The 27,655-nt window shown below is 56.0% G+C and overlaps 4 protein-coding genes across 5 annotated transcripts in view; 3 read left to right on the top strand and 1 right to left on the bottom strand.

The window, feature by feature from the left end:
* Positions 1-1,131: 1,131 nt before the first annotated feature.
* On the top strand, positions 1,132-6,230 carry FAM83C (family with sequence similarity 83 member C; the record flags this gene model as incomplete). Its single annotated transcript, XM_082856589.1, has 4 exons — positions 1,132-1,602; positions 3,685-3,942; positions 4,152-4,276; positions 4,790-6,230. The coding sequence occupies 4 exons, from the start codon at positions 1,132-1,134 to the stop codon at positions 6,228-6,230; spliced, it is 2,295 nt and encodes a 764-aa protein (XP_082712715.1).
* Positions 6,231-8,544: 2,314 nt separating this feature from the next.
* Positions 8,545-14,942, top strand: EIF6 (eukaryotic translation initiation factor 6). Of its 2 annotated transcripts, none has more exons than XM_082856488.1 (7): positions 8,545-8,590; positions 8,849-8,967; positions 9,102-9,187; positions 10,926-11,101; positions 11,641-11,817; positions 12,005-12,186; positions 14,685-14,942. In XM_082856488.1, the coding sequence occupies exons 2-7, from the start codon at positions 8,861-8,863 to the stop codon at positions 14,692-14,694; spliced, it is 738 nt and encodes a 245-aa protein (XP_082712614.1). In that variant the 5' UTR covers positions 8,545-8,590; positions 8,849-8,860; the 3' UTR covers positions 14,695-14,942. The 2 variants fall into 2 exon arrangements, with proteins under 2 accessions (XP_082712614.1, XP_082712613.1); XM_082856487.1 differs by having other exon boundaries at positions 8,549-8,619.
* Positions 14,943-15,625: 683 nt separating this feature from the next.
* MMP24OS (MMP24 opposite strand) lies at positions 15,626-17,289 on the top strand. Its single transcript, XM_082856265.1, has 2 exons — positions 15,626-15,655; positions 15,730-17,289. The coding sequence occupies exon 2, from the start codon at positions 15,733-15,735 to the stop codon at positions 15,949-15,951; it is 219 nt and encodes a 72-aa protein (XP_082712391.1). The 5' UTR covers positions 15,626-15,655; positions 15,730-15,732; the 3' UTR covers positions 15,952-17,289.
* Positions 17,290-18,987: 1,698 nt separating this feature from the next.
* Positions 18,988-27,655, bottom strand: part of MMP24 (matrix metallopeptidase 24) — a gene marked incomplete at both ends in the record, with an annotated part of 43,806 nt that continues 35,138 nt past the window's right edge. Inside the window, 4 exons of the mRNA XM_082858299.1 lie at positions 18,988-19,325; positions 21,138-21,404; positions 22,816-22,954; positions 25,361-25,575. Coding sequence (XP_082714425.1) covers positions 18,988-19,325; positions 21,138-21,404; positions 22,816-22,954; positions 25,361-25,575 — 959 coding nt within the window. The remainder of the gene's footprint in view (positions 19,326-21,137; positions 21,405-22,815; positions 22,955-25,360; positions 25,576-27,655) is intronic.

Raw genomic sequence — 27,655 nt, 5'->3', positions numbered from 1 at the left:
CTACCCCCGTGGCTTGTTACCCTCCCACAGTCTGGCTCCGCTTACTCCTCCCCCTGCCCCTCACGCAGCCTCCCCACGCCCAGGGAAGGGCCTCCTTAGAGTACCCGGGGCTCTGATCTCTGCCCCTGCCCCTCCTGGGCCCCTCTAGGATCCTCAGAGACAAAGCCCCATTCGTCTTTAGTCCCAGGGCCCAGCTTGATGCAGGGAGCCCCTAAATCCCCTCGCCAGCACCAGCCCCGCTGTGCATGCATTGGGCCCCAAGTGAAGCTTTGTGGGCATAGAGGAACCTGTGTCTGATCTGGACATGATCACAGATCAGTTAAAGCAAGTGCAGCCAGTACTAAACGGGGTCGTTGAGACATGGCATTAGGTCTTCTGCTGTCCCGGCCACCCTCATGGGACCTCGTCCCTCCACAGAAAGGCGGGGCTGGCACCCTTGTGACCACTTCTGCCCGGCCTGCCTTCCCAGCTAGCTGCCATCTGCTGAGCCCCCTTCTCCAGTGCAAAGCCTCACCCTGCTCCTGAGGACTCTGGGACTAAGGCCCTTGATGGGGGCAGAGAACAGAAACTGGCCTGCTGTTTGCCTCCGGACCATGCAGTGTGTCCCCCGATCCTCTCAACCAACTTTCTCACTAACCATTTAATACTCAGCCCCCGAGGAGGGGAGAAAGGCTGGGGTCTGGCGCCACCAGGTCAAGAGCTTCCCCAGAGCTGAGGGTGGTGGAAACGCAGGCATCGGGAACAGAATTTTTCAGGGGTGGGACGGCATTTTTCACTGGGACTCCGGAAGGGCAGGGTTTGGAGGAAACTTGCTGGGAGCCTGGTGGGGATGCAGCAGGTGATGCTGGGGTGGCGGAGGGAGTGTGTGCTGAGTAAGGACCTTCCCTTTCCCCGGGCGGCGGGCGGGCGAGTCCCAACAGCAGGCGGACTTGTGAGGCTGACCCAACAGGTTCCCGAGGCCGGGGGCAACGGGGTGGAGCGTGGCTCTGACAAAGGGCAGGCGGGTGGGAGGCAGTTTCTGCTGGTATCTTCTTCCTGCTGCGGCCAGCCCGGGGTGCAGGCCATGGAACCTGCTGGAGGGTGAGGGTAGTCGGTGGGCAGGCGTGTTCGGAGGCGCTGGGAGCTCAGGGCATGGCGGGGCCCCTGCGGTGCCGGGTGGAGGAGCTGAAGCAGCAGCGGTGGCGGGAGAGCTCATCGCGGGTGCTCCAGCACAGCGAGGCAGCCCGGCTGGCGGCCGATGCCCTCCTGGAGCGGGGAGAGGCTGCCTACCTGCGGGTCCTCTCCGAGGAGCGGGAGCTGCCCTTCCTGAGCCCTCTGGATGTGGACTACATGACCAGCCATGCGCGCGGGGGCTCTGAGCTAGGCGAGGCCGTGGGGCCAGGGGCTGCCGGGCCTGACCCCCTCAGCCTGCTCTCCGAAGTCACCTCCGGCACTTACTTCCCCCTGGCCTCCGACGTAGACCCCCCGGACCTGGACTTGGGCTGGCCCGAGGTGCCACGGGCCACGGGCTTCAGGCCCACGCAGGCTGTGATCCACTTCCAGCGGAACAAAGCCAAGAGCATCAAGGACCTTCTGCATTTCCTCTTCAGCCAGGCCCGCACGGTAAGGGCCTCGTCTCTTCAGACATTCATTTCACAGATGTGGAAACTGAGGCCCAGGGAGGGGAAGTGTGGCCACACAGCAGCTTGGGGGCAGCATTGGGACGAGAACCTCTGCCCCCTATCACATCACAAGCTCCTAGAGTGTGGGCGTGTTTTATTTACCTTGGTAACCTCTTGGCACTCGAGGACATTATGAACACGCTTAGAACAGGGGATGGGTCTCAGGGACTCCACAAACACCCTGAAAACGCGTGCAAAGTGGTGTTCATTGCAGAGGGGGATCCTCTCTCTTTTGGGGGAGAGGGCCTATGGCCTTCATCAGATTCTCGAAAAGGTCTGTGATCCCCAAACTAAGAACCCCAACCTTGGTGAGCATCTGAGCCACCCCCTTGAGTTACAGAGGAGGAAACTGAGGCCAGAAAGGGATTGGGACTTACTCAGGAGTTCCAGTCAGTTGGTGAAATGGAACCCGGGGCTCAGGGAGAGGGAAAGGGCTCTAGACTCAGGCCCCGGGCCCCAGGCACAGCCCTGCCTCCTGACAAATGGTCCCAACCGCACCTCACTTTGTGCACTGTATCTCCACTGGCCTGAAGCAGGGGAAGGGGCACTGGTGCCTGGGCCTCAGCATGGCCTTGAGGGCTGGGCTTTTAGCTCTGCACCCAAAGGAAAGAGGAGCGGAAGCTGCTGGGCTCAAGGATGGGGAGCAGGGCTCAGGAGAAAGGGAAGCGGCAGAGCAGGTGGGGTGTTGGTACCTGGGAAGCCTTCAGCTACAGACTAGCACAGCCTCACTCCTGGAGGCCTGGCCTCTGACTCAGGAGGCAGGGAGATGGATCAGATGACCCTAGGCAGAGTTTGGGGTGGCTTAGACTCAGTGCTCTTGCTAGGGGAGCAGCCCTGAGGGTACCTGCTGCAGATGTTAGGAGCCAGGATGCTGGCATCCTGCTGGTACCTCCAGAGCCTCCCTGGCAAGTCTACCTATGTCCCAGGCAGGGGAGGGCCAGACCCGACTGGCACAGGGAATGGGGTTATTAGTGAGATGGCTGCTGTCATCACCCCTGCCCTTTGATCTTTCTTGCTTGTCCTGTTCCCCTCACCTGTGGCCAGGCCTGTGCCATGGACTAGGGCATCCCTCAATGCTTTGGTTTCTCATCCTCCCATCTAGACCCTCCACCTCTGGGTCAGGAGCCAAGCTTCCACTCTGGGCTGTCACTGACTCTCAGAGTGATCTTGGGAAGTGCTTCCTCCCCCTGTGGCCCAATGGCTTTGTTTGTTAAGGAGGCAGCAGGAGAGGAACATTTACTGAGCTTCTGTTGTGTGTTGAGTATTTTCACATTAAATTCCCCATAACTCTTGAGAGGTAGCTATCACTATCTCCATTTAGCAGATGAGGAAGTTGAGGCTCCCAGGGGTGAAGGAATTCGTCTAAGGTCATAGCACTAGGAAGTAGCAGAGTGCAGGTTCGAACCCAGCTCTGTCTGGCTCCAGAGCTGGAGTGCTTTGCTCCGCACCTCCTGCCTCTCAGCCTGGACTGGGAGAGGAGGTTCTCTTGGCAGATATTGCAAGTCCCGCCTCTCCACCGAGCAGAAAACTTGGTCCCAGTTGTAAGAGGTCACAGCAGATCTCTGCAGCTTCTCAGGGAAACAGGCGGGTCTAGCAAAGGGCACTGAAGACCCCAGTAACTGGCCTGCAGCTCTGATCCGTGAGAAGGGAGCCTCAGACAGAGAGCCAGAGCTACAGCTTGAGCTAGTGGGGGAAGTGTGAGTTGCTAGCCTGGGAAGTGGGGTCTGGGTTTTGCTTCTGACTCTTTCCCCCTCTGGGCCTCAGTCTTCCCATCTGTAGAGTAGACCTTTAGACTGGTACAGCTGATCCACAGACCTCTTTGAGAATCAGATGACAGATAAACAAACCGTCCTTAGAAAAATGCACACAAAAACTTTCAAACAGCCTTCTGGGCTTCAAGACAGTGAAACCCCCCAGCTTCCAAGTCAGGAACCCCCAGGCTTCCAAGTCAGGAACCCCCAGTCACCACTAAAAGCCCTCCCAGTTCAGGTGTTCTCATGGGCTCTGGCCTCCTGCTTTTCAGTCCAGTGCTGTCTCCGGGGATCTAGCCTCTACCCCTGGCCTCGGCAGTGCCCCGGGCAGGGCTGAGCTCCCCCCCCCCCACCCCCGCCAGGTGGTGGCTGTGGTAATGGACATCTTCACCGACATGGAGCTTCTGTGTGACCTCATGGAGGCCTCGGGCTGGCGTGGTGTCCCCGTCTACCTGCTTCTGGCCAAGGAACACCTGAGGCACTTCCTGGAGATGTGCTACAAGATGGACCTCAATGGAGGGCACCTACGGGTCAGCAAGGGACGGGGGCAGGAACTGGGGTGTGGAGTCAGGGAGGGCAGGAGAGTCAGTCGGGTGGTTCGTGAGCATGGGGGGTCAATGGGAGTGGGAGGCCGGGCTCTCCTATAGCTATTTTGGGTCAGAGACCCCAGGGGATTTAGACATGGCTTGAGCCCTGTCCTCTAAAGGTGATTCCCAACCTCCCTCCCTCCTTGGTCCAGAACATGCGTGTGCGGAGCACGTGTGGGAACACATACTGCAGCAAGGCAGGCCGCCGCTTCACGGGGCAGGCCCTGGAGAAGTTCGCCATCATTGACGGTGAGCAGGTGGTGGCAGGCAGCTACAGGTGAGCAAGTGGATGGCGGGGAGGGTGCCCGGGGCTGAGCCACCGGCTTGCGAGGGTGCCTGGGACCTGGCAGCTTTGAACTTTCCTTTCTTCATCCATCCCTTCCACCATGAACTGAGCAGCTGCCATGTGGCAGGCATGGTGCAGGGCCCAGGGGCCAGTGTGGGGAGCAAGACAGCCCTGGGCTGGGCCCTGGAGGAGCTCACTCTGTGGAAGGACTACTTTAATGCCCTTGGCATAGAAAATAACTCTTGCACCTCGGAATTGGAGGGACTTCAGGGAACCTGGCCCTTGGTCCATTTTACAGATGGGGAAGTTGAGGCTGAGATGTGAAACCACGTGCCGAAGTCCACTAAGCTGAGCCAGGGCTAGAATAGACTCCGGAGTCAGAGCTCTGCCCCCTCACTTGGGCCCTAGGGGTGCTGGTTGTTTTATCTTGCTCCCCTGTTTGTGACTCCTGCCTGGCCCCAAGGTCCTGCACTTTGCCTCCTGACCCTGACCCTCTGCCCCCAGCTTCACCTGGCTTTGCAGCCAGGCCCACACGAGCATGGTGCTGCAGCTGAGGGGCCGCATCGTGGAAGACTTTGACCGGGAGTTCCGCTGTCTTTATGCCGAGTCCCGGCCCGTGGAGGGCTTCTGCGGAGGTGAAGATCCCCTGTCTCCCAGGGCACCGTGCCCTCCCCCAGTGGCCCGGTCCTTCGGGCCCGGCATCCCCAGCACCACGTCCTTGTCGTGCTCCAGCACCAGCCTCAGCAGCATCAAGTGCTCACCTCGCATGGGTCACTCCTCCTACCCAGCTCAGCCAAGAGGCGGTGGCTGCAGTGACATGGCTATGGGATCCTCCTCCCTGGGCCCTGCCCACTGTGAGGCCGATGGCCAGCCCTCCCTGCAGTGCCAGCTCTCAGACCCTAACCACGGCCCCCTGCTTGGGCCCTACAGGGCCAACCTGAGCAAGCTGGGGGCGTCCCCCTTGTCCCAGTCCTCCCCTGCCCTCAACCCCAATAGCACCAGCCCTGTGATCCTGGCAGGGGGGTCACCTCTGCTTGCCAACCCTCGCCCCCTCCTCTCCTTTCCCCGGGGTGTCTCAGCTCTGTCCCGACTCCCAGAGAATGGGGTCACAGGAAGCCAGGAGCCTAGCCCCCCACGAGGCCGCTGGGTACCCAGCACAGCCCTGGAGGCAGTGGAGGAGAATAAGGTGTCTCTGAGTCAGAGCCATGGCCAGATAGATCTCCTCATCCCCTTCCCCAGGGCACGAGAAGCAGGGGGCCCTGATTCTGGGGTGACCCCCATCTCAGGCTCCCTTTGGCCTAGTGAGCAGGCCCCAGAGGACAGGAGGTTGGCCTCAAATCAGAGATACAACCAGCTGGATCTCCTGCCCCAGGCCCAGGATGCCAGGGGTCCCCCTGAGTCAGGTTCCCCCAGGCCTGGCAATCGGACCCCAGAGGACAAGAGGCTGTCCCCAAACCACAGCCATGGCCAACTGGACCTCCAGGTACAGTCCCCCAAGGCTGGGGGCTCCAGAGTGCCCCCTGAAGCCAACTCCTTGGCCAGGCCTGGCAAGCAGGGTAAAGATGAACAACGGCAGACCCTGGGACACAGCCAGCTGGACCTCATCATGAAGTTCGGCCCATTCTGGGGTGAGGGGCCTGGGTCCAATGATCTCCCCAGACCGAGCCCTGGAAGAAAGCCTGGAGTGGACTCTGGGGATGAGAAGCGGCTGACTCTGGGCCACAGCCAGCTGGACCTCATCACCAAGTATCATCAGTTACAGGGCACCAGGCAGGGACCTGAGCCTGGCCTCCCCAGGGGCCCCACAGGTGGCCAGCGCAATGGCAGTAGCAGTGGCCTGTCTGGGGATGAGAAATGGCTGACCCTGGGCCACAGCAAACTGGACCTCATTATTCAGTACAACAAGTCCAAGTCCAAGCTGCCGCGAAGCCGCTTTCAGTTGTAGTCCTGCTCCCAGAAAGGACATGTCCGTCCTCCATCCACTGTGACTCTAGATTGGCTCAGGTCCCAGACTCTGGGGTGGGAGCTCGAGCAGGGGCCTTATGGGGAGGAGAGGGAGTCTAGAGGCCCAGGTTAGACACTCCTTGGGCTTGGGATTCTTGCTTACACACGTACATGCACACACGTGGGGAAATGGAACCCACGGTTACTGGGCACCTGCCGTTTGTCACTGTGCTGAGCCCTTCTCACCAGTTACTTCTCACCCTTCATCCTCACAATACCCTACGAGATAGAGCTCTAGTAGGTGTACAGTTCTAGGATCATAGATATTATCTTCCCTATAATATAAATTTAGAAGCTGGGACCCAGCGAGTTTGATGACTTGCTTGGAATCAGGTCCGAGTAAGTGACAGGGGCTCAAATCTGTGTCTCTGACTCTTAATTTCTTAAGATCGTGTTTTTGCACAGACAGGACACAAAATATCAACAGTTCCCATGTCCCCATGCACACAAAATCCACATAATAACAGAGATGCTCCAAATGCCTGCACAATATACACTGCACACTGACAGGTTTCACACCCACAAACTACACCCACAGATGCAGTCCATGTGATAAACCAAAACACTCAGGATTCTAGTTATAGGTACTCAATAAATGTCATTTGGGTAAATGAATGGTTACATTCGGTGCACACCGTAGACCCCTTAGGAGCCACAGACCATAAATATGCACACACACACACAGAGGCATGCATGCACCAACCAGTATCTTTTTGTACCTAAGCTGTGTACCCAGTCCTGTGCTGGACATGCCATAGGGTTGAGAAATGAATCAGACTCAGTCCCTGGGAGACAAGGATTCAATGCATAAACGACTGGTGTATCTAATTAAAGGCTAACCAGTGACAGAAGGTGGTAGAGAATGAAGGCCAGCAAGTGGTGGTGATGATGGAGTGGTGAGAAAAGTTTCTTAGAGGAGGCAGCCTTTGAGCCAAGCCTTGAAGGGTGGGAAGGACTTGGATAGATGGAGGCGAGGGTTAGAGGAATTCCTGGTAGAGGGAACCAGCTGAAGAGAGACCATGGAGAGGACTGAATGAGTGGGTCTGAGATGAATCTGGGAGGATGGAGAGGACGTGGATACACACACACACACATACCAGCCTCATTTTGCTGAGTGTCCCTAGAAGTATAGGCTCTGTCAGATGTAGGTCCTTTTCCTGAGCTTGCGACCTGCCTGGGACAGTATACATGATACAAATCAATAAAAGCAGACATGCTATGACCCAGCAGCAGCCTGGTGTATCCTGGAGAAGGCAGAGTTATGAAACTGCAGGTTGGGGACAGGGGAAGGGCACCATTCAGGCAAACAATGGAGAGGTCCTTGAAGGAGAGTGGACGGCTGCAGGAGGGCTGGGGGGTGGGGAGGAAAGGGGCTCCAAGCTTCCCTCTGTCCTCGCTGAGAGTGACATTCTGCGAGACCCTGGGGCTTTTGTACAAAATGGGGGCCAAGTTCATCCGTCCACCAGAGCAGGTCTCTTGACTGCCACCATCTGCGGGCGGGGCGGGGTCGGGGGTGGGGGAGGGAGGCAGAAAGTGGTTGCCCATCAGCCCCTACACCCTTGCCCACTCTGGACCCTCCCTGACACCCGGCTTCGTCCATCCTCTCCTCTCCAATACCTTCTTCAGCATGGTTTCCTTTCATCCTCTGGCCGCGCCTCCTTCTCCAGCCTCTGTCGTGGTCTTACTTCTCCCTGATGGACACCTTCTCCGTGGGTGACTTCATCCACCCCAGGCTTCAGCTCCACATCTCAGCCCTTCAGTCTCCCCTGGGCTCCAGATCCGGCCTGGGCATCTGTCCGACACCTCACTCTGTCCTTCACCTCTCCCACACCTGCTCTTCCTCCTCGGGCTTTACTTCAAGGTATAACTCCGTCTGGGACTTCCCTGATGGTCCAGTGGTTAAGACTTCCCGCTTCCAATGCAGGAGGCGCGGGTTCGATGCCTGGTGGGGGAACTAAGATATAACTCCATAATCAACCCGTCTTCTGCGAGACATCCCTGGCTCCTCCATTCTGATGCCTCACATCCAACCAGCACAGGTCTGGGTCGATATTATCTCCTACAAAGCTCCTGACTGAATGAATAAATGAATGAATGCGAGCCTGCTGGAGGCGGGGCCAGGCGGGGTAGAGACAGGACCACTTGCAGCCATAGAGTGCTCCCAGAGGCTGGCGCTAGAGTGGTCGCATGCGTGGCAGCGTGCGCCGCGTTCTCTCGGAAGTCTCCCAGGGAGGAGGCGGAAACGGAAACCTACCGAGGGCCGAGGAGGCCTTTTGCGCGTGCGGAGGTTTCGTTTACGTGGTGAGCGGTTGTGGCGGGACACCGGCGGGGTTAGCTCCGGGCGCCGTGGGTCGTGAGGGTTGGGGGCCGAAGGATTCGGGGCTGTCGTGTCTGGAGGGGCTAGGTGGGCGGGCCCCGAGGGCTGGGGGCCGAGAGGGGCGGGGTCGCGGCGGGGCCTGAGGCGCGGAGGCCGCGGGACCCGGACCCGGACCCAGGGTCGAAGCCGGAGCACCCTGTCCCGGGAGAGGATCCGCCGGCCCTGAGCTCCCTGTCCCGCAGCTCCTAGGCCTCATGGCGGTCCGAGCGTCGTTCGAGAACAACTGTGAGATCGGCTGCTTTGCTAAACTTACCAACACCTACTGCCTGGTGGCCATCGGAGGGTCGGAGAACTTCTACAGGTGCGGCGGGAGCCCGGGGCCCGTGGGCAGTGTGTGGGTGGGTGGCTGGGAGGGGTACTTGGGAGTCTGGGGCTCGGGCAGAGGGAGGGTTCAGGCCCCCCAGCCCCGTGACCACCGAGTCCTTGTCCCTACAGTGTGTTCGAGGGTGAGCTTGCTGATACCATCCCTGTGGTGCACGCCTCCATCGCCGGCTGCCGCATCATCGGGCGCATGTGTGTGGGTAAGCTAGCTGGAAGTCGCCGAGGGAGGAAATAGAGCCTCCCAGCGCCATTAATTATACCCCTAGAAGGGACCCCGGATGACCCAGGGATTCCTGGGCTTTCATCCATTATTTCCAGGGACTACAGAATCTCTCAGGCCTGTGCTGGACCCTAAGTGTCAACAGATCAGGGACAACCTCTGGCAAAGGCTTCTGGATCATTGTAATCACAAATAACATTAAGAGCTTTCACTTTTACCCTTGTTTCAGTCCTTGTTCACGAAGACCCTGGGAGGTCGGAATTATTGGCCTAATTTGACTGATGAGAAAGCTGAGACTCAAAGAACCCAAGTGACTCGCCCAGTTCCACACCTGGTGTGAGGGAAGATTGGATTGTCATCTCTCCCCGGCCACTGACTCTGGGCAAATTGCTTCCACTTTCGGAGCGTCTGTTTCTGCCTCTAAAACATGACAAGCTGGGCTTCCCTGGTGGCACAGTGGTTGAGAGTCCGCCTGCCGATGCAGGGGACACGGGTTCGTACCCCGGCCCGGGAAGATCCCACATGCCGCGGAGCGGCTGGGCCCGTGAGCCTGTGCGTCCAGAGCCCGTGCTCCGCAACGGGAGAGGCCACAACAGTGAGAGGCCTGTGTACCACCAAAAAAAAAATAATAATAATAATAATAATGACAAGCTAAGATTCTGGGGTGTACTGTTCAGTTACCCATTTCAATCTTCAGTTCCCTTTACCATGTGCCCCTATATCCCTCAGCGTGGTTGACTCTGGCCATTTGTACTTTCTTTGAGCTGGATCTGTCTGCCTTTACTGCCTCCCCTTCTTTCTAGTTTTGCTCAAATAGGAGTTTGTTCCTTTATTTTTAATCATAAGCCTGATGATCTTGGACTCTTGAGTATTTTCTTATTCAGGCAGAACATTCTTATCCCTAACCATGACCTTTGGACTTGAAGCTAGTTCTTATGTAACAAAGGAGATCTTAACCTGACCTTTGGTGGGTTTTTTTTTTATGATGGGAGAAACTTATAGTTGAGAAGTTCAGAGTTGTGACCTTGCAGAGTTAGGCAGAGGTTTAGTCATTGTTGTCACAAGATAATTGTGGTTCATTCATGTTGCCGTGTACTGTGTTTTGTGTAGGTATACCACGGTGTATTCATTCATTCTCTTGATAGTGGGTATTTGGGTAGTTTTCAGTTTGGTCTGTTATGAGTATTGCTGCTATGTTTCTTAGTGAACAACTGTATGTATTTCTATTGGATATATAATACCTAGGAGAGGAATGGCTGGGTATTCAATGTAGTAGATGATGCCACATAATTATCTGAAGTGTTGCCCAGTTTATACTCCTATTGGTTGCTCCATATATCTTTGCCAACACTTGGTATTGACATTCTTTTAAAAAATTTAGCCATTCTGGTAGGTGTGGAGTGTTACTTCAGTTTCTTAAAATACAACTAATGCCCAAGAGCGCTTCCTGTTAGTCCTGGTTCCTCCTGGCTGATGACGGCGAATTGGGCAGGATGTGTTGGGACAAACTCCTAGGTCATCTCTGGCCTGCCCAGTGGGACTCCTGGTCCCCCGGGTGTTGTATGGATCAGTGGTTTGGAGGACTGGGGTCTGGGTCTGAAGCTTTGCTGGGGAAGCTAATTGGGCTGGATTGTATCCCCAGCCCCCAGGGCTCAGCAGGCGTCTTGTGTATTCATGGTCCATCCTTGTCCCACCTTCCCTAATTTGGGTCTCCCCAGGGAACAGGCATGGTCTCCTGGTGCCCAGCAACGCCACTGACCAGGAGCTGCAACACATTCGCAACTGCCTCCCAGACTCAGTGCAGATCCGGCGGGTGGAGGAGCGGCTCTCGGCCCTGGGCAATGTCACCACCTGCAATGACTACGTGGCCTTAGTCCACCCAGACCTGGACAGGGTGAGGCGGCCCAGGAGTCACAGGATATTAGCCGAGTCAGCGGTTAGCCACCATTCTTGCCCATCAGACAGGAATTAGGGGTATCTCTTGTGGTTTCTCTTTATACCTGGGCTCCTGCAGTTCAGACATTGGTTGGAATAGTGAACAGAGGCCTTCCATGGTGTGATCAGTGTCAGAAAGAAGCTAGGGAGTGTATTAGTCCTTCAGAATCAGGGAGATTGACCCATCTGGTCTTGAAGCCAGGGCTAGGAGAGAAGATTGACAGGTGAACTCTTGCCTGTGGGTTAGAGAAAAGGAGGGTAATGTGGAGACCAGCCTCTGGCTCTTCAGGGCATGCATGGATATTAGGGGCTCCATAGCTGGTCTAGACTCTGCTTCAAGCTGTATTCCCTCCTTTTTCTGGGTGAAGCTTCCATATGCAGCTACATAGCAGAGGAGTGAGCTTAGGGAGTCATGCCCTGGGTGGGTCTGGGTGTGGAGGCCCTGGGTTCTTTGATCTGCTTGTTCTGGGCGCTGAGCACAGTACCTTTGGCTGACAGGAAACAGAAGAAATCCTGGCTGATGTGCTAAAGGTGGAAGTCTTCAGACAGACAATAGCTGACCAGGTGCTGGTAGGAAGCTACTGTGTCTTCAGCAATCAGGGAGGGCTGGTGCATCCCAAGACTTCAATTGAAGACCAGGATGAGCTGTCCTCTCTCCTTCAGGTCCCCCTTGTGGTAAGCAGTCTTATTCTCTGAGCTCTGTCTCCTGCTGGAGCAGATCCCTTTGCCCAGTATTCAGGAATCTAGATTATTACCTGTCACAGTTTGGGTTTGGGCTGAGGGTCAGGGAGAAGGGTTTGGGGAGAGTCCTCATGACTTTGGCTGTTGGTGCCATGATCCACACCGAGCCGTCCCTTGGCAGGCGGGCACTGTGAACCGAGGCAGCGAGGTGGTCGCCGCTGGGATGGTAGTGAACGACTGGTGTGCCTTCTGTGGCCTGGACACGACCAGCACAGAGCTGTCAGTGGTGGAGAGTGTTTTCAAGCTGAATGAAGCCCAGCCTAGCACCATTGCTACCAGCATGCGGGATTCCCTCATTGACAGGTATCTGGGCCTCTCTTCTTTGGAGGGGAGGGGAGGGGAGAGGAGGGAGATGCCACCTGTAATGGGAGCCACGCTGTATTCATACTGGTAGGTTCTCCTTGCGTGTGAGGCCACATCTGCACACTGCTGAGCAAGCACGGTACAGTCCACAAGCCTTTCCTGAGTATCTGACCACTGCCGTCTTTGAAGACACTGGCTCAGTATATCCCTTCTGTAGTCTGTCTTTTATTTTATCACTGACCACATTCTTTTGCAGTTTGTATTTGCCTGTGTGTCAGTGTCCCCAGCCAGTAGCCTGAGACAGGAAAGAGCTTTTTAATTGAAGGAAGGAGGGAAGGCTGCTTTTAGGAACTGAGGAGACCCAGGTGCCTAAGGGACTCGGGGGTATGGGGAATGCATCAGAATCACCATCATCTGAACTTTGTGGGTTTAAAACAAGAGTGGGTTCTTGGGCCCTAACCCTGGAAGGTTCTGGGGTGTTAGGCTCTAGAATCTCTTCCTTTGGAAGAGCAGCAGGTGCTGGATATTTAGTGCCTCCCCCCCCACCCCCCCATTTAGGATCCTTCTCAAGGCACGCCATACCCAGCTAGCACAGGAGTCTTTATGAGGATAGAAACCCCAAAGTAGAGCAGGTGTCCAGTAGCAGACTCCCTACTTAGCAGGGGCAGAATTTCCCTTCATTTTCCCTCCTTCATTCATTCAATTGCTTGATGTTCATTGAACCCTATGGACAAGACCCCATGTGGGATAGTCCGGCAGCTTAGTGCTACATCCTGCCTCTGAGAGGGACTTAGATTGTAGCAGGGGAGAGAAGATGTAGTGGCCATATATAAGTTAGCTACCTTCAAAGAAGAAGTAAAAGGTGCCTTTTGTGGTTTTGGAAGCTCCTGTGATACACTTTCTGGAATCCAGGAAGGTTTTGGGGAGGACAGATCATTTAGTCTGGGCTTCAGGGAAATGAGTAGGTAATTGAAAATGCGAAGATAGGGTGGGGAAGCACTTCAAACAGATCCAGGGATGGGGAAGTGTGGAAGGTGTGAAGGGGAAAGGTTTTATTCCCAGTGTTGAGGACTCTGAATGCCCATGTCAAGAAGTTTTGACTGTAGGTGTTTTGACCTTTGGTTTATGTTTGGATACTTGTTAACGTAGTTTCTTGCCTTCACCCCTCAGATACTGATTCCCTCAGTTTGGCGTGGGACCCAACCATGTGTGGTTGTTTTAATAATCTTTCCTAGGTGATTCTGATGAGGGCAGTTTGGAGACCACACTGACAAACTCTGCTGTCAGCACTGGAGAGCAGTTGAAAGGGTCTGAATAGGAAAGTGGTACCAGTGGTTTTGTTATTTGTTCAACAACTTTTTTTGGAGCACCTACTATGTGCCAGACAGTAGTGATGGGGTGATGAATAGAATATACCCTTTCTCCCCTTTTGGAACATTGAACCTCATAAAGAAAACAGTACTTCCACAATTAACCATTTAATTAAAGAACAAAACAAAAAAAACTTCTTAGCAACCTAAGAACAGAAAGAAATTTCTGTAACCTGATAATTGTTACCTACTAAACTACAGCAAATGTTGTATTTAATGGTGAAACTTCAGAAACTGCCAGGCAGAGCTGCCTGCAGTCAGCAGCCTTGGTCAGCATTGCAGTTAAGATAAAGACATGGGTGTTGGAAAAGAAGAGACAAAACTCATTAGCCTCCTTTGGTTTTGAACCTGTTGAGTTTGAGGTGCCCATGAGACCTCACAAAGAAGGTGTCAGGTCGGGGATTAGAAATATGTACTTCAACTTCCCCAAAGTTCTTTCATTTCTTCTACTTAAGATTTTATGAGGAAAAGCTAATCCTAGGAAAACTAAGATAGAATCCAACTTTTTTAGTACTTTAAAGAGAAATAAAAACTTCAGATAAGAAAAGAAAAACAAAGAAGAAATATGTACTTAAGGGAATTTCCCTGGTGGTCCGGTGGTTAGGACTTGGTGCTTTCACTGCCAAGGGCCTGTGTTCAGTCCCTGTTCGGGGAGCTAAGATCCCACAAGCCGTGAGGGGCAGCCGTAAAAAAGAAATACATACTTCATGTTTATAATCGTGCACATGATTATCACCTCCAGGAAGAATGTTCTGTCCGCAGCCCTGCCACTAGAGGATTTGGGGCCTGGACGTGTCCCTTACCCTCTCTGAGCCACCTTGTTCCCTTGTCTAATGTCTGTTGGGCTTGACCTGTGAGGCTCTGATTTATGATCAGTAACGATTTGAATAAGTTATTGAGTTCACGCACCCGAGTGGAGGAGTTACTTTTAGTTTTTAAGCACTGAGAGTGCTAGACTGGATTTGTGACTTGTGGGAGCAGTGGAATCTGGAGGGGCCTCTGTGTGTGGCTCTTCGGGGCTGAGCTGGAACAGAGGTCCTGGGGTAAGGGTGGAGGCAAGCACCTTGAGAGTGGAGGGTGAGCTGTGCTCTGTGAAGCACCTACTGACAATGCTCCTTCTCTCTCTAGCCTCACCTGAGTCACCTTCCATACTCTTCATGGGCTCCTGGCTCTGGACTTTGGCTCCGTCTCCACGCCCCACCCAGTCTGTCCTGGATGCTGGCAGGGCCGTGGCAGAGAGCTCACCTGGACTCAGTGGCTGGACGCCCAGCCCTTCTCCTGTGCCCATCTCCTGAATCTATAGTTACTGCAAAAACCTGCCACAGGTCCTATGGCTTCTGGCTGAGAGCTCTGTTGTCTGTGCCAACCCATTAAAGGGCAGCTTCTTCCGGCCATTCTGAATGTGTTATTTGGGGACCTCAGCCTGCACTCAGCCCCCCACCATTGTTCCGGGGGGAGGTGGGGTAGGATGCACACACGCCCCTTAGTTCTACAGTCTCCCACTCCTCTCCCCCCATCACCAGATGGGCGGTTTCATCCCAGGACAAGAGGAAGCAGCACTCTCCACTGTACTTCTCCCATTTTCCACACAACTTCAGCCTCATACTTTTGGCTTCAAAGATGAGTCTGTTTCAACTCTCTCCTAGGCCAGTGTGAGGATCCTGAAGGGCTCTGGGGCACCTGGCTACAGGGCAGTCTTGTCCTCTTTCACCCAGGGTGGATGGAGGTTTGCTGGCCTGGCTGCTAGGTGCCCAGGACCGCCTCAGACCAATCTCGGTAGGCCCTTTCCTTTAGGGCCTTGGGTGGGTGCGGAGCCGGGCTGGAGAGGCGAGGGTAGTTGGGGCGGCTCCAAGCGTCTCCGAGTTGCTCGCGGGGCGGAGCCCCGGGGCTTCGGGCGGGTGTGGCCGGTTGCTGGTGGGTGGGTCGGGTTTGCTGGGCCCCGCCCCTGTGCCCTGAAACCTTCCTCGCTGGCGGTCAGAGGGCGGGGTTCGTGCGCCGTGGCGTCACAACGCCAGTCCTTGCTGACGGTGCTGCGCAGGCGAGCCGGAAGCGGAGGCCGGCTCTGGGGTTCTCCTGACCGGCGGCTCGGGCGGTGCGAGGTGAGGGTCGGGCCCTGCCGGGGCGGGGGTGGCGTGCGGCCCGTCCCGTACCTGACGGGCCTCTCGTCCTGCAGAACATGGGAGCTCAGCTGAGCGGTGGCCAGGGCGCCGCGCAGCCGGTGCAGCCCGCGCAGCCGGTGCAGCCCGCGCAGCCCCAGCCCCAGCCACAACCTCAGACCCACCCCCAACCCCAGCCCGCGGCGCCCGAGGGCCCTGTGCGGCCCTGGCCAGAGCCCGGAGCCTGGGGGCCGCTGGACGACGTGCGCTTCCTTATCGTCTGCACCTCCTGGTACTGACTCGTCGCTCTCCGCCCTTACCGCCCGCCGCCTCCCGTCATCCTGTACGCCTCTCCTGCTCGGGTCCTTGTCGTCTCTCCCCACCTTCCGCCACCCTGGAGACGCGCGGAGAGTCGGGGAGCTCGCTGGGGACTGGAAGAAAGCCTCCTCCGCAGCCTCGCCTTGGGACACCGTCTTGCCTCTGGCCCCTCCCGCTACCCCAGATTCGTTGGCTTCTCAGCCTGCACCCAGCCCAGCTCAGACCTTCGTGTTCATCCCCACCCCACAGTTTCTCCAGCCGTCTGGGTGCTGGGGCAGCCTTTCCTGTCACTGGCTTCCAGAACCAGGCCAGGGCTCTTGGTAAGAAGACCCCAAGGCTGCTGACCTAATCTCACCTCATTTTTCCCTGTTGCCAAGAACTGGGCTCTTGCTTTTGTCCTTGGTCATGGCACCATGTGCCTTGACTTGAGAAAAGACCTTGCCACAGTGAACCTGCCCATACCTCTCCTGGGAGGGGTTGCTCCGCCATCCTGGGTGCCACCCTGGCATTATCTGGCTGTTTTCCTGAGACCCCAGTAACCGAGGGCCTCCAGGGCCAGCCTTTTGGAGAGAGGGGGCATCTGATTTTTGGGCCGGCAGATGAGATGCATGGGGCACCTCCCAGACACCGCAAAGCACCCTGTCTCCCAGAAGCTTCTTAAGGCCACCCAGAACCTGATCCTTGTTCCCACATCCCAGGGAAATGACACACTCTGTATTTTTGTTTTATTTAGAAATGATTTAAAAAACATTATACAAAGGCTGATCAGTTTAAAATGTGACTGACACTGAAATGCTGTGATGTTCCCCAGACTGAGGGGAAGCTGGGCTCTGGGGCCGCCAGTGCTTTGCCCCTCTGTCTGCCCTGTCCTGGGATGATGGACAAACGGATGACCACAAGGCAGGAGAATCCATGATTGGAAGGCTCCAGGCTGAGCCCTCTCTGGGCCTGGCCCTGCATCCCTCACATCTGCAGCCTGGGCTGCCTGCCTCCATCTCCTGCTCTTTCTCAGCTGACCTCGGTAGTACCAGGAGCCAGTGGGGAGCCTGGGGGGCCTAGAGCTTTCAAGAAGTGAGAGCACCAACCTGAGGAGTGGAGAGGGACCCGGAAGGGGAGAAGGGAGGCCAGGAAAAGATGGATAAAAGAGACACTTCTGATCTCATCTTGGACCCTAGAGGGGTCTAGCAAGCCCACTGGGTGGCCTGGGCAAGTAACAGCCTCTCTGTGCATCATTTGAAGGCACAGTGAGAGTTACCCTTGGCCTCCCAGGGACTGCATGAGTTACATGTGAGCGGACAGGGGTGAGCTAATAAAGTGCTTTGCAAAGTATAAAACACTGTACAAACCTATGAATCACTAATATCTCTGCAGTTGTTCCCCACCCGCCCCAGGGAGCCCGCCCTTGGCCAAAATGAGAAAAAACAGGATGATGACAGGGAACACAGTGGACCCATGTAGGTGTCTCTGGGATGAGAGATTTTGCTCAAGACAGCTCCCAGAGTCCCTGTCTGCTACAGGTTAAGCAGACTCAAAGCCCAGAGGCCACGGGGTGGGGGCAAGGCCCATGCAGGCTCAGAGGCCCTGCCAGCACCCTGGAGACCGACACCTCTGCTTGGATTTGGCAGGGAGCCAGTGGACATAGTTGAACGCATTGGTTTTGCCTCCGGTTCCGTAGTGACAAGCAGGGCTGCCTCTTACTGGGTTGGAGTGAGGCAAGCAGAGCCCTAGGAATTCCTGCCAGAGACAGTGAGGGGCGGGCCCCTAGGCTTGGGGTTGTTACCAGTTGTGGCTGCCCCTTTCCGAAGAGCAATGCAGGGTGATGGGCCCAGAGAGCTGGGTTAGCAGGGGCCAAGCTCATGGTATAAACACTGCTTCTGGGCTGAGAGATTGAAGTGGTCTCAGGGTAGCTAGGGGTGTGGGCTCTGAGCACTTCAGAAGGCTGCCCTGGGCCCCTTAACCCAAGGCCGTGAGAATGTTGGCCCAGAGCTATTTCCGTCTCACCTCACTAGTCAGGCTGAGTCCTCAGGCCACAAGCGACAGGCTGGAGCAGGGCCAGGGACTTGGGGGATGGGGAGAGGAACGGGAGAGTGGAGGACAGCTACAAACTCAGATCAGCCTCCGAGATGGGGTCAGCTCCTGCTCCAGCCCTTTAGCCTCATTAGCGGGGCCCAGCTCCTGGCGTGTCTGGGCACTAGAGTGGCCTTAACAGCACCTTGGTCCTTATCGCTGGGGGGAGGGCTGGCCTCATCACCAAGACAGTCACCTCTAATTCACCTAAAGCCTCAAGCAGCCTTTGCAGAATGGGACTTTAAACAATAGTGACAGGACATTGAAATATTCACGACATGACAGCTGGGTCCTTGTCAGACCCAGCTGGGCCACAGCCCTGCCTGCAGCATGTGACCCTAAATCCTGGGTCTCAGGAGACCCTGACGTGTGGAGCAGGTTTCCTGAGGGATCTGCTGTTGCCAGCAGAGGAAACCCAGGCTTGTTGCCCACTGTGTCGGCAGCAGGGGTCCTGTAGCCTTGGAGGACGGTGGGGTAGGGGTGGGGGGACATCTGACCAGCAGGTGTTGGCAATGGGGGACCAGGACTGGTGGCATCTCCCAGATGGGGCTGAGACCGCTAGCGCTGGCTTCCCACAGAAGGTGCTGGGTCCAGCCAGGTACAGATGGCACTGTGGTGCCTCGTGGATGCCACAGGGCGCAGTGACCACGGGCCTCCTCCTGGCATGGTCCCTGCCTCCTGATGGGGCCTGGCCTATTCCCTTGAGTAGGGAGCAGTTTACCCAGGACAGAAGGCTGGCAGCTGGGTGCCAGACACCCACCCTGGGGCACAGCTGCCATCACTCCCTGCCCCATGCTCAGCCTAGGCCAATGCACCACCACTTCGGCTACATGACCCCTGGCCTAGGGCCATGCTGGCCCCGGTGGGCAGTGGCCAGAGCTGCCCCTCAGACCCTGGTGAGGAAGGGCCTGGCTGGCCAGACCGAGTGGACAGAGAGGGCTCTGGGCTGCTCACACCCACTCCTGGACTGGCCGCTTATAGTAGGTGACAGGCTGAGGGCCTGCCTTGTTCTTGAACTGGAAGATGGTGTAGACCAGCACCAGGATGCAGAGGGACAGGATGCAGGGGATGACCACGGCCACTGCATTCACAGAGCCTGGCACGTCGTTGATGGTCACCATGATGTCCACATCGTCCTGGGGCAGCCGCCGCTCCTTGCGCCTCTCCACCTCCTTCTGGTTGCAGCCCATCCAGTCACGCAGGATGTTGCGCGGGTAGCCTGGCTCCACGCTTAGTTTCTGGTTGTCGAATTTCCAGTAGTCCCGGCCCTTGTAGAAGTAGGTGTAATCTGCAGAAACACGGCCCATCATCACCATCCCAGACACTTCCCTGCACCTGTTCTGCACTAGCGTGAGAGGGCCCAGGGTGCTGTGGCAGCGTGGAGGAGGGGCGCCTCTCCCACCTGGGAGGAGCCTAAGAGGAGCTCTGAAAGGCGGGCGGGCGCGTGACGTGGTGGGGGCGTGTTGGAACTCTTGGAGGTAGGCATGCGGTGCCTTGCACACCCAGCAAGTGGTGTGGCTGGTCGTGGAGGACGACCTGCCCAGCTGCAGAGAGGCACCTGGGACCTGGAGCAGCCCACCCTGTCATCTCAAAGGTGCTGGAAGCCACTGAGGGGCTGGAAGTAGCATTGGTAAGCTCATTTTGTGCTTCCCAGACAGGACTCTTCTCAGCCCTGGGTCTCAGCTCTGCCATCCTGTGCCCATAGCCTCGCCCTTCCCCCATGTGAGTCAGATCAAGCCCCCAACTTAAGGCTTGGATGGCACTGTCTCCGTAGCTCTAGGGCTGAGCCAGCTCCTGCCTGAGCCAAGGGAGGCAGGGAGAAAGATTTCTCCCGTTGACGGAGGGCACCACCTCTTCGCAGTTATCATGGACTTTTTTTGGCTTGGCACACGTGACTGTGCAACACAGATTGCAGGGTCGCTGGGACCCTGCTGGGGGAGGGGCTGGAAGGAAAAGAGGCAGCAGGGCTTGGCAACCACCACAAGGCTTCCTGCAGCAGCCTTATCGCCCCGCCAGTCCACAGACACAGAGCAACTCACACTCTCCTATTGGCCGGCTCCCCACCTTGGCTGGGATTTTCACTGGCTGAAGTTCTTGATGTCACCTGTCTCTGAGGCTCCCCAGAAAGTGAGACCATGTGTGTAAAGCATCAGGTACACAGGAGAGCCACCAAATAGCAGCTCTGCCCCTGTGGCTGCTGGCTTTCTTACCGGTGACGTCTCCTTGGAGAGCCCTTCCTGACGACCCTCTCTCACATGGCCCTCTCCCTAGATGCTCTCTGGCAAATGCTTTCCCTTATTGCATTTGTTGCCACTTTGTTTTTTGCCTCTAGACTGGGAGCCAGGGATGCAAGGCAAGTCTTGTTCTAAGCTCCATCCCCAGCCCTCCCACACAACCTGGCTCTCAGCAATTATTGTGGAGTAAATGAATGACACCTGACATTCCATAAAAACTAAAACACCCCAACAAGATAATAATGATGATAACAGCTAAAACTTAGTAAGCAGTGGAGGTGGGATATGAAACCAGCCAGGCTGGCTCCAGGGTCTGTGCTTTTGACCAGATGAGCAGAGAGGGATTCAACAAATAGCCATGGATAGCCACTCTGCACCTGGCAAGTCCCAGCCCCTCTTCTTGAGAAGCTTCTAGTCCGGAGCAGGGAGAGGCTGTGAGTCAGCCTGGCCTCCAGGAGGAGCTTAGGAAATGTCTCATAATTAGAAAATGCTTCTCTCTTATCTTTAAGCCCTGTGAAAAAGCACCTTTGAACCACCACATCCATCATTTCAGATCTGTTACCTTGAGGGACTCCTAGAGTACACCTGAGGACCACTGTTTGAGAAATGCTGTCTGAGGGAATGAAGTCAGTCTATGAAAACATCTCTCAATTGTGAATGATCCCTACAGATGAGAAATTGTGACTTGGCGGCTGGTAAGAGAGGATTAATTTACTGTGTAAACATGGGTCCATATGAGGCACTTGTCTTTACCACTAGGCGGTGTTTCTCAAACCTGGATACCTTGAGAGTATGCCCGTGGGCCCCGGTGAGACCCACGTAAAATCAGGCTCCCCCTCACAAAACCCGGCCGGTTTCTTACGTACATCCTTCCTTGCTGATGAAGGCCCCTTGGGGAGCCTGGGGGATGCCCTTCCACACGGTGATGGGCTTGGGATAGCCAGGGTCCGTGGCCCGCCGCTCCTCGCTGTAGCGCCAGTACCGCTCGCCTTTGAAAAAGTAGGTCTTGCCCACAGGTTCCCAGCGCAGAGCTGTGTCAATGCCTTCTCGGGGCAGACAGCTGCCCAGCTCCCCCAGGCTGTGGGGGTACCCAGGCTCCACCGTCACCTCCTTAAACACCCAGTACTTGTCACCTGTGGCCAAGAGGAACCCAGGATTAGCCTTCCTCGGTCATTCATGCTGGAGGTTGTGGATAGAGCCACTTGCCCATCATCCACTGGGACCAAAGTCACTCATGGAGCCGGTGTCAGGGGGAGACGGCCCTGGTCCTGCTCGATCCCTGTGGCGGAGGAGGCTGAGGCCTCTTGGCTCAGGCAGAGCTTAGGGGGCAAGAAGCCAGAATCCAGTCTCAGATCCTGGGCAACTCGCCCCACGCTGCCCAGGCTCCGTGCCCCACCCTCTTTTCCTTTCGTGTGACTTGCTCCTTTTTCCTTTCCGGGTGACCTCAGCCTCTCACGGCTTCACACACACACTAGTACTCCCCCAACCTTCTACCAGTGACACCCAACTCTGAGGCTGCCGCTCTCCCAGTGGACCTGGGCACCAGGCCCAGGACCCTGATTGCCTACCGTCCTCTGGGCATTTCCAGGTCGGCTTCCGGAGTTCCTCCTCTCCACCCCAGGGGCTCCCTCCCTCACCACGTGTCTGCCTCCCAGTGTCCCTAAGAAGGTGGCATCACCCTCTCTTTCCTTCTCCTCTCAGCACTTAGCCTCTCACAAGGCCTTGTCAGCCTCCTAGCCTCACTGCTCCTCCCTGGTACAGGCCTTACAGACATCGCTCTCCTCAACTCCAGCAGCCGTCTCAGAAACGGCCTCCTGCCTCTGCCTGGATTGCCGCCTGCCCTCTGGCTCTCTGCTGCTCAGAAACAAACAGTGAACTTGCAGCATTGCCCTGATGGGTTAAGACCACAGTCCGGCTGGGCAGCCAGGGCTCCTCAGGACTCTCCCCTAAACTGCCTTTCCAGGCCACTTCTCACAGCTCTCCGGTGGGGCTCCAGGGCTGTCTGGTGGGTCTTCTAAAGCCCTTTGAACTACTCCTTTGCCCATGCTGTTCCTTCCCCTTGGAATGCTTTTCTCACTCCTCACTATCTGAATCTTACTCTTCTGAGGCCTGGCCCAAGTCAAGATAATCGAAGTGAAACAACCTAGCACAGGGTGGGCCTGCCATACAGCTAGTTCCCCCTCCTCCCCTGGCCTCTGCAGCCTGCGTGACCTCCCCCCCTCCAGGCTCTTACAGAACTCACAGGGTGGCCTTCCATGGAGCACTGGATGGTCTTCAGTTGTCTGCACCTCCCTATACTTTGTGGGGGTGAGGCTTGTCACCCCACCAACTTCGGCACATACAGACCCTCAGCAGTCACTCCCTGACTTAATTTCTCTGCCTGCAGGGATCTGTCCTGTCAGATGGCAGTGTTTCTGTTACGGCTAGAAGGACCCTTGCAGCTCATCTGCCTCCCACCCTGCCTCTTCCAGTTTACAGGTGGAAAAAGGGGGTCCCGAGAAGGGCAGGAAAGCGCGCCAGGTCCTTCTGCACAGGCCACGTTACCTTTGAAGAAGACAAATCTTCCATCAGCCCTTTCATAGGCTGCGTCTATGCGGGCGGGCAGGCCTTTCCAGAACTGCTCGATCTGCATGGGGTAGCCCTCCTGTACCCGGTTATTGCGCAGGCGCCAGAACCAGCGATCCTGGGGGTTAAGGCAAGGAAAGAAAGAGGCATAGCCTTTGAACCCAGTGATCTCGGCCCTGGGGCTCAGGCCCCAACAACCCAACACGTTCCCCTGGGCCCAGCCTTGCAACCCTCCCTGATGTTTGCTTCTATCTTTCAAAGCCCAATGAGGAAGATAAAATGCCCATCAACTCTCTTCACATAAGGGTCCTGATGGCTCTTGCTGCCCAAGGGGCCATGAGACAGAGCCAGCAGACAGGCCTGGTGGGCAGAGGAGGCGTCGGGGCGGGGGGGGGGGGGGGGGGCGGGGGGGCGGGGGGCGGAGCTGGAAGGGATGATGCAGGGCCCGGGATGACCACATGAGGGCAGCAGAGAGTCACCAACGTCAGCGGGGCCCCTCCCCAGGCTGGTGGGAAGCAGGGGTTGGTCACTGAGCCCGGGCAGAGTGCCCTCCTCACGGCTGGCTCCAGCCAGCAGGGTAAGGTCTGTGGGAAGCAAGCCGTGGAAATTCCCCCAAGCCCCGGGTGTGAATTCAGTTTCCTCCTCTTACAGTTGCGTGACCTGGGGCTCAGTACTTAAAGAGCCTCACCTGCAAAGGGGGGTAATAGTGGGGGTCAGATGAGAGATTATAGGTGAAGTGCCTAGAACAGTACAGGGCACATAGTCAACGTTAAGTAAATGGCAGCTCAATAGGCCAAGAATGTGAAAAAAGCCCTCCTCCTCAAATTGGTGCCTGGTCCCACTGCAGCCCTGGTTGGTAGGCAGTCTGGGTGAGGCCTGTAACCTCCTAGGACCTCGGTTTTCTTATGTGTGAATGGGAATGATAAAACCCAGACTTGCTTAGGAACCGTTCAGTTGGAGGATCCAAGGGTGCAGAAGAATGAACATGATACATAAAAATGGTACAGGGGCTTCCCTGGTGGCACAGTGGTTAAGAATCCGCCTGCCAATGCAGGGAACACGGGTTCAAGCCCTGGTCCGGGAAGATTCCACAGGCCGCGGAGCAACTAAGCCTGTGCACCACAACTACTGAGCCTACGCTCTAGAGCCCACGAGCCACAACTACTGAGCCCGCATGCCACAACTAGTGAAGCCCACGTGCCTAGAGCCCGTGCTCTGCAACAAGAGAAGCCACCACAATGAGAAGCCCGCGCATCACAACGAAGAGTAGCCCCCGCTCACCGCAACTAGAGAAAGCTCGCGCGCAGCAACGAAGACCCAACGCAGCCAAAAAAAAAAAGGTACAAAAGCTAGAAAAGTTTTTTTTTTTAGGTGTTTTACGAAGCACTTTCACATCCAGTTTTTTAAACCTTATTTTGACTTTCACAACTCCTGTTAAGTAGATCTGAGATACACAGAGTCTTAGGGAAGGCCAAGTGACTCTCCTTGAGCCACGCAGTGAGAGCAGGACTGGGGCTGACCCCTGTCGCCTGATTCTTGGTCAGAGCTCAAAGCTTGCTGGCGAGAATTCCAAGGTGAGTGGGGCAGCTCTCCACAACCAGCCAGTGTGACAGAGACACGTGTCAGCGGAGGGCCTCTTGTGCTGGTGGCCGGGAGTGTGGTCAGCAGGCAGTTTTCAACTGTCAACCTCGCTGGGGATGGCCTAGCTCCAGAGAGCTCCCCCAAGGTCATGCCCCCCCTCACCCATTGACTGAATAAAGTTCCAGCCATTTGGGGCCCAACACGGGACAACTCTGACGGGCCATTCTAGCTCCGGAACTCGCTGTGGGCGTGGCCGGGTCTGCAGTGGGTCTAGTTGCTGCTTATCTTCTCCTGCCCCATCGTGCTTCCCTCCCCTCCTTCCCACAGATGTGGATCCCAGAGGTGCTCCCTGGTCAAAATCTTGCATCCCAAACACTGTCCCAGAGCCTGCTTCCCTGAGAACCCAACTGCAACACACTGAGCAGGCTGCCACCCTGCAACCCATGGCTAGAGGGACAGGAACAGACCAGGGGACAAGATGTAGCCTGGCCAGCTTCCTGTCAGGCGGTCCTCTGAACCAGCCCTGGCGGGATCCGGAGACAGATGCAGCCACTGCTGTGCCAGCCCCTACTCCAAGCCAACGTCTTCACAGCCATGACTCCTTTGATCTGCACACACCCTTCATTAGAGAAATGACCCTCCCAGCCCTCAGATGGAGAAACTGAGGTCCAGACAAGGGAGGTGACTTGCTCAGAGTCACAGAGTGGAGGCCGGTCTCCAGCACTTTTCCCCCAGCGTTAACCCTCAGGAAGGGGCAGGGTCACCACTTCCCGCCTCCCTCTTGGAAACAAGTCCATTCACCCAGCAGCACCAGGAAGAGACCTCATGGCCTGGCCGCTGGGCTAGCTCCCCTCCAGGCCCCACAGCAGGCCTAATCCCAGAGCAGCAGCTCTCTCCCGCCCCAGGTGGGGGAAGGAGTGGAAGGGGAGCCCCGAGGTCCTACCTTAAACACAAACATCTCGCCCCGGAAGAGGGCCACCGTGTTGAAGTTGCCGTCACAGATGTTGGGTTTGGCGCCTGGTGTGGCTGGCCGGTCCCCCAGGGGCGGCCGAGGGGGCCTGGGCTGGCGCTCATGCTTCCTCTCAGACGGTGAGTGGATCCTGCGGACGGGGAGTGTGGGGAGGGGCCTTGTGGGCTCCAGGGGCTCCGCGGGGGGTCCTGGAGAGAGGGGCTGCATCTTAGAGAAGGGCCAGGCGTGCCCTGCCCCTCGCTGCCATTGCCTCATCCTCACCCGGGCAGCTCTGAGACAAGCCTGTCACACTCCAGCCTCCTGTCCCCCCCTCCCATTGTTTACTCCCCCAGTCTTTGAGAAAATCCATGAAAAGAGCCATTAAATGGGAACTCCCATCTTTCCACCCCCAAATCTGGTATCTTCTCTTTCTTCTCTCCTGTTATGAGAGAGGACATGTCCCTTCTTAGGCTCAGTGTCCCCTACCCTCTCTGTCTGCTCCCCCCATTCTTTATCCTGCTCCAGCATGGCCTCTGCCTCGTCACCCATTGAAACTGCTGTCAGGATCACCAATGACCTCCATGTTGCCAAATCCAACATTACTTGACCCAAACTTTGATGTCCATATGAATCAGGGATCTTGATAAAATGCAGATTGTGACTCAGAGGGTCTGGGGTGGGGCCTTAGATTCTGTGTTTCTTCAAGCTCTCAGGTGATGCCAGAGTTACTGGTCTGAGGCCCACGCTTTGAGTAGCAAGATCATACAAACACTTTCCTTGAAACACTCTTCTCTCTTTTCCAGAACCCTGCACTCTCTTGGTTTTCCTCCTACCTCGTGTACTGTTCCTTCTCAGCCTGCTTTGCTGGCGGCCTTTCCTCATCCACCCGGCTCTAAAGGTCGGCATGCCCCTGGGTCCTCTCCTCTCCCCTCCCCTCCCCTTCTCTGTCTGTCCCTGTCTCTCTCTCTGTCTTTCTCTCTCTATTTTGGTCCTAGGTCAGTGCTTCTCAACTTGGGCTGCATATTAGGATCACCTGGGGAACTTTAAACCCCCCCCCACGATGTTCAGAAGTCACCCCAGACCAATTAAAACCAAATTTCTGGGGGTGAAGGCTGGGTATCAATATTTTTTTGTTTTTTTTTTTTTTGCGGTACGCGGGCCTCTCACTGTTGTGGCCTCTCCCGTTGCGGAGCACAGGCTCCGGACACGCAGGCTCAGCGGCCATGACTCACGGGCCCAGCCGCTCCGCGGCATGTGGGATCCTCCCGGACCGGGGCACGAACCCGTGTCCCCTGCATCGGCAGGCGGACTCTCAACCACTGTGCCACCAGGGAAGCCCCAGTATTTTTTAAAATTGAAATCCCAAGGTGATTCCAATGCACTGCCAAGTTGAGAATCACTACCCGAAAGGATCTCTTCCAGGTTCATGGCTTTAAAGACCTCCGTTCAAGCCGTCCCACAGAACGTTCTGTGATGACATACATGTCCTATATATCTGCACTGTCCAATACAGGAGCCTCTAGCCACGTGCGGCTATTGAGCACTTGAAATGAGCGACTAGTTATTAGTGCGGCAGAAGAACTGAAGTTTTAATTAATTCTAATTAATATAAATTTAAATAGCCACATGTGGCTAGTGGCTACCGTATTGAACACCAAAGATCCCAGATCAATATTCCAGCCCACATCTCTGAGCTACAGAGGTCAATCTATTGCTCCACAGTTACAAAAGCCAGAAACCTCGCCCCTGTGTCTAATCTATCAGCAAATAGCGTCCATTTTATTTTCAAAAGACCTCCTAGTCCCCACTACCTGTCCAGTCCTCTGCTGCCTCACCTGTGGAGATCCTGCCCATCCTCCAGGCTTTGGGTGGGGCGACCTCCTCTGTGAGGTCCTCAGGGCCTCCAAGAAGAGCCCTCCTCCCGTACTCCACAGCCTGGGGGCTGTAGGGGCCGTGCCACGTGGACATGCATTTGCCATAATAAACTGGTCTTCCCATCTCCACCGACTTGACGAGAACAAGAACTTCCCACACCGGTGTGAACAGAGAGTGGGGTGGCATGGTAGCAGGCCCTTCAAATCTTATCAAGATATCAGCCTAGTTTGTCTTTTTCTTGTTTAAGAAAAAAGCTCTGGTAATAATACTTATCCTATTGTATCCCATTACTTGGGCAGATGGGTGACTCTCTTGGCTAGAGGTGGGACCCCTTGAGAGGGAACCACAGGAGGTGAGAGGGAGGTGTGTGGAGGGGGGAGGCGGGTAGAGTAGGGGGAGTGGGAGGCTCTCTGT

Source organism: Leucopleurus acutus (assembly GCF_964270905.1).
Source record: "Leucopleurus acutus genome assembly, chromosome: 16".
NCBI classification, from domain to species: domain Eukaryota; kingdom Metazoa; phylum Chordata; class Mammalia; order Artiodactyla; family Delphinidae; genus Leucopleurus; species Leucopleurus acutus.
This window is presented reverse-complemented; position numbering and strand designations above follow the sequence as displayed.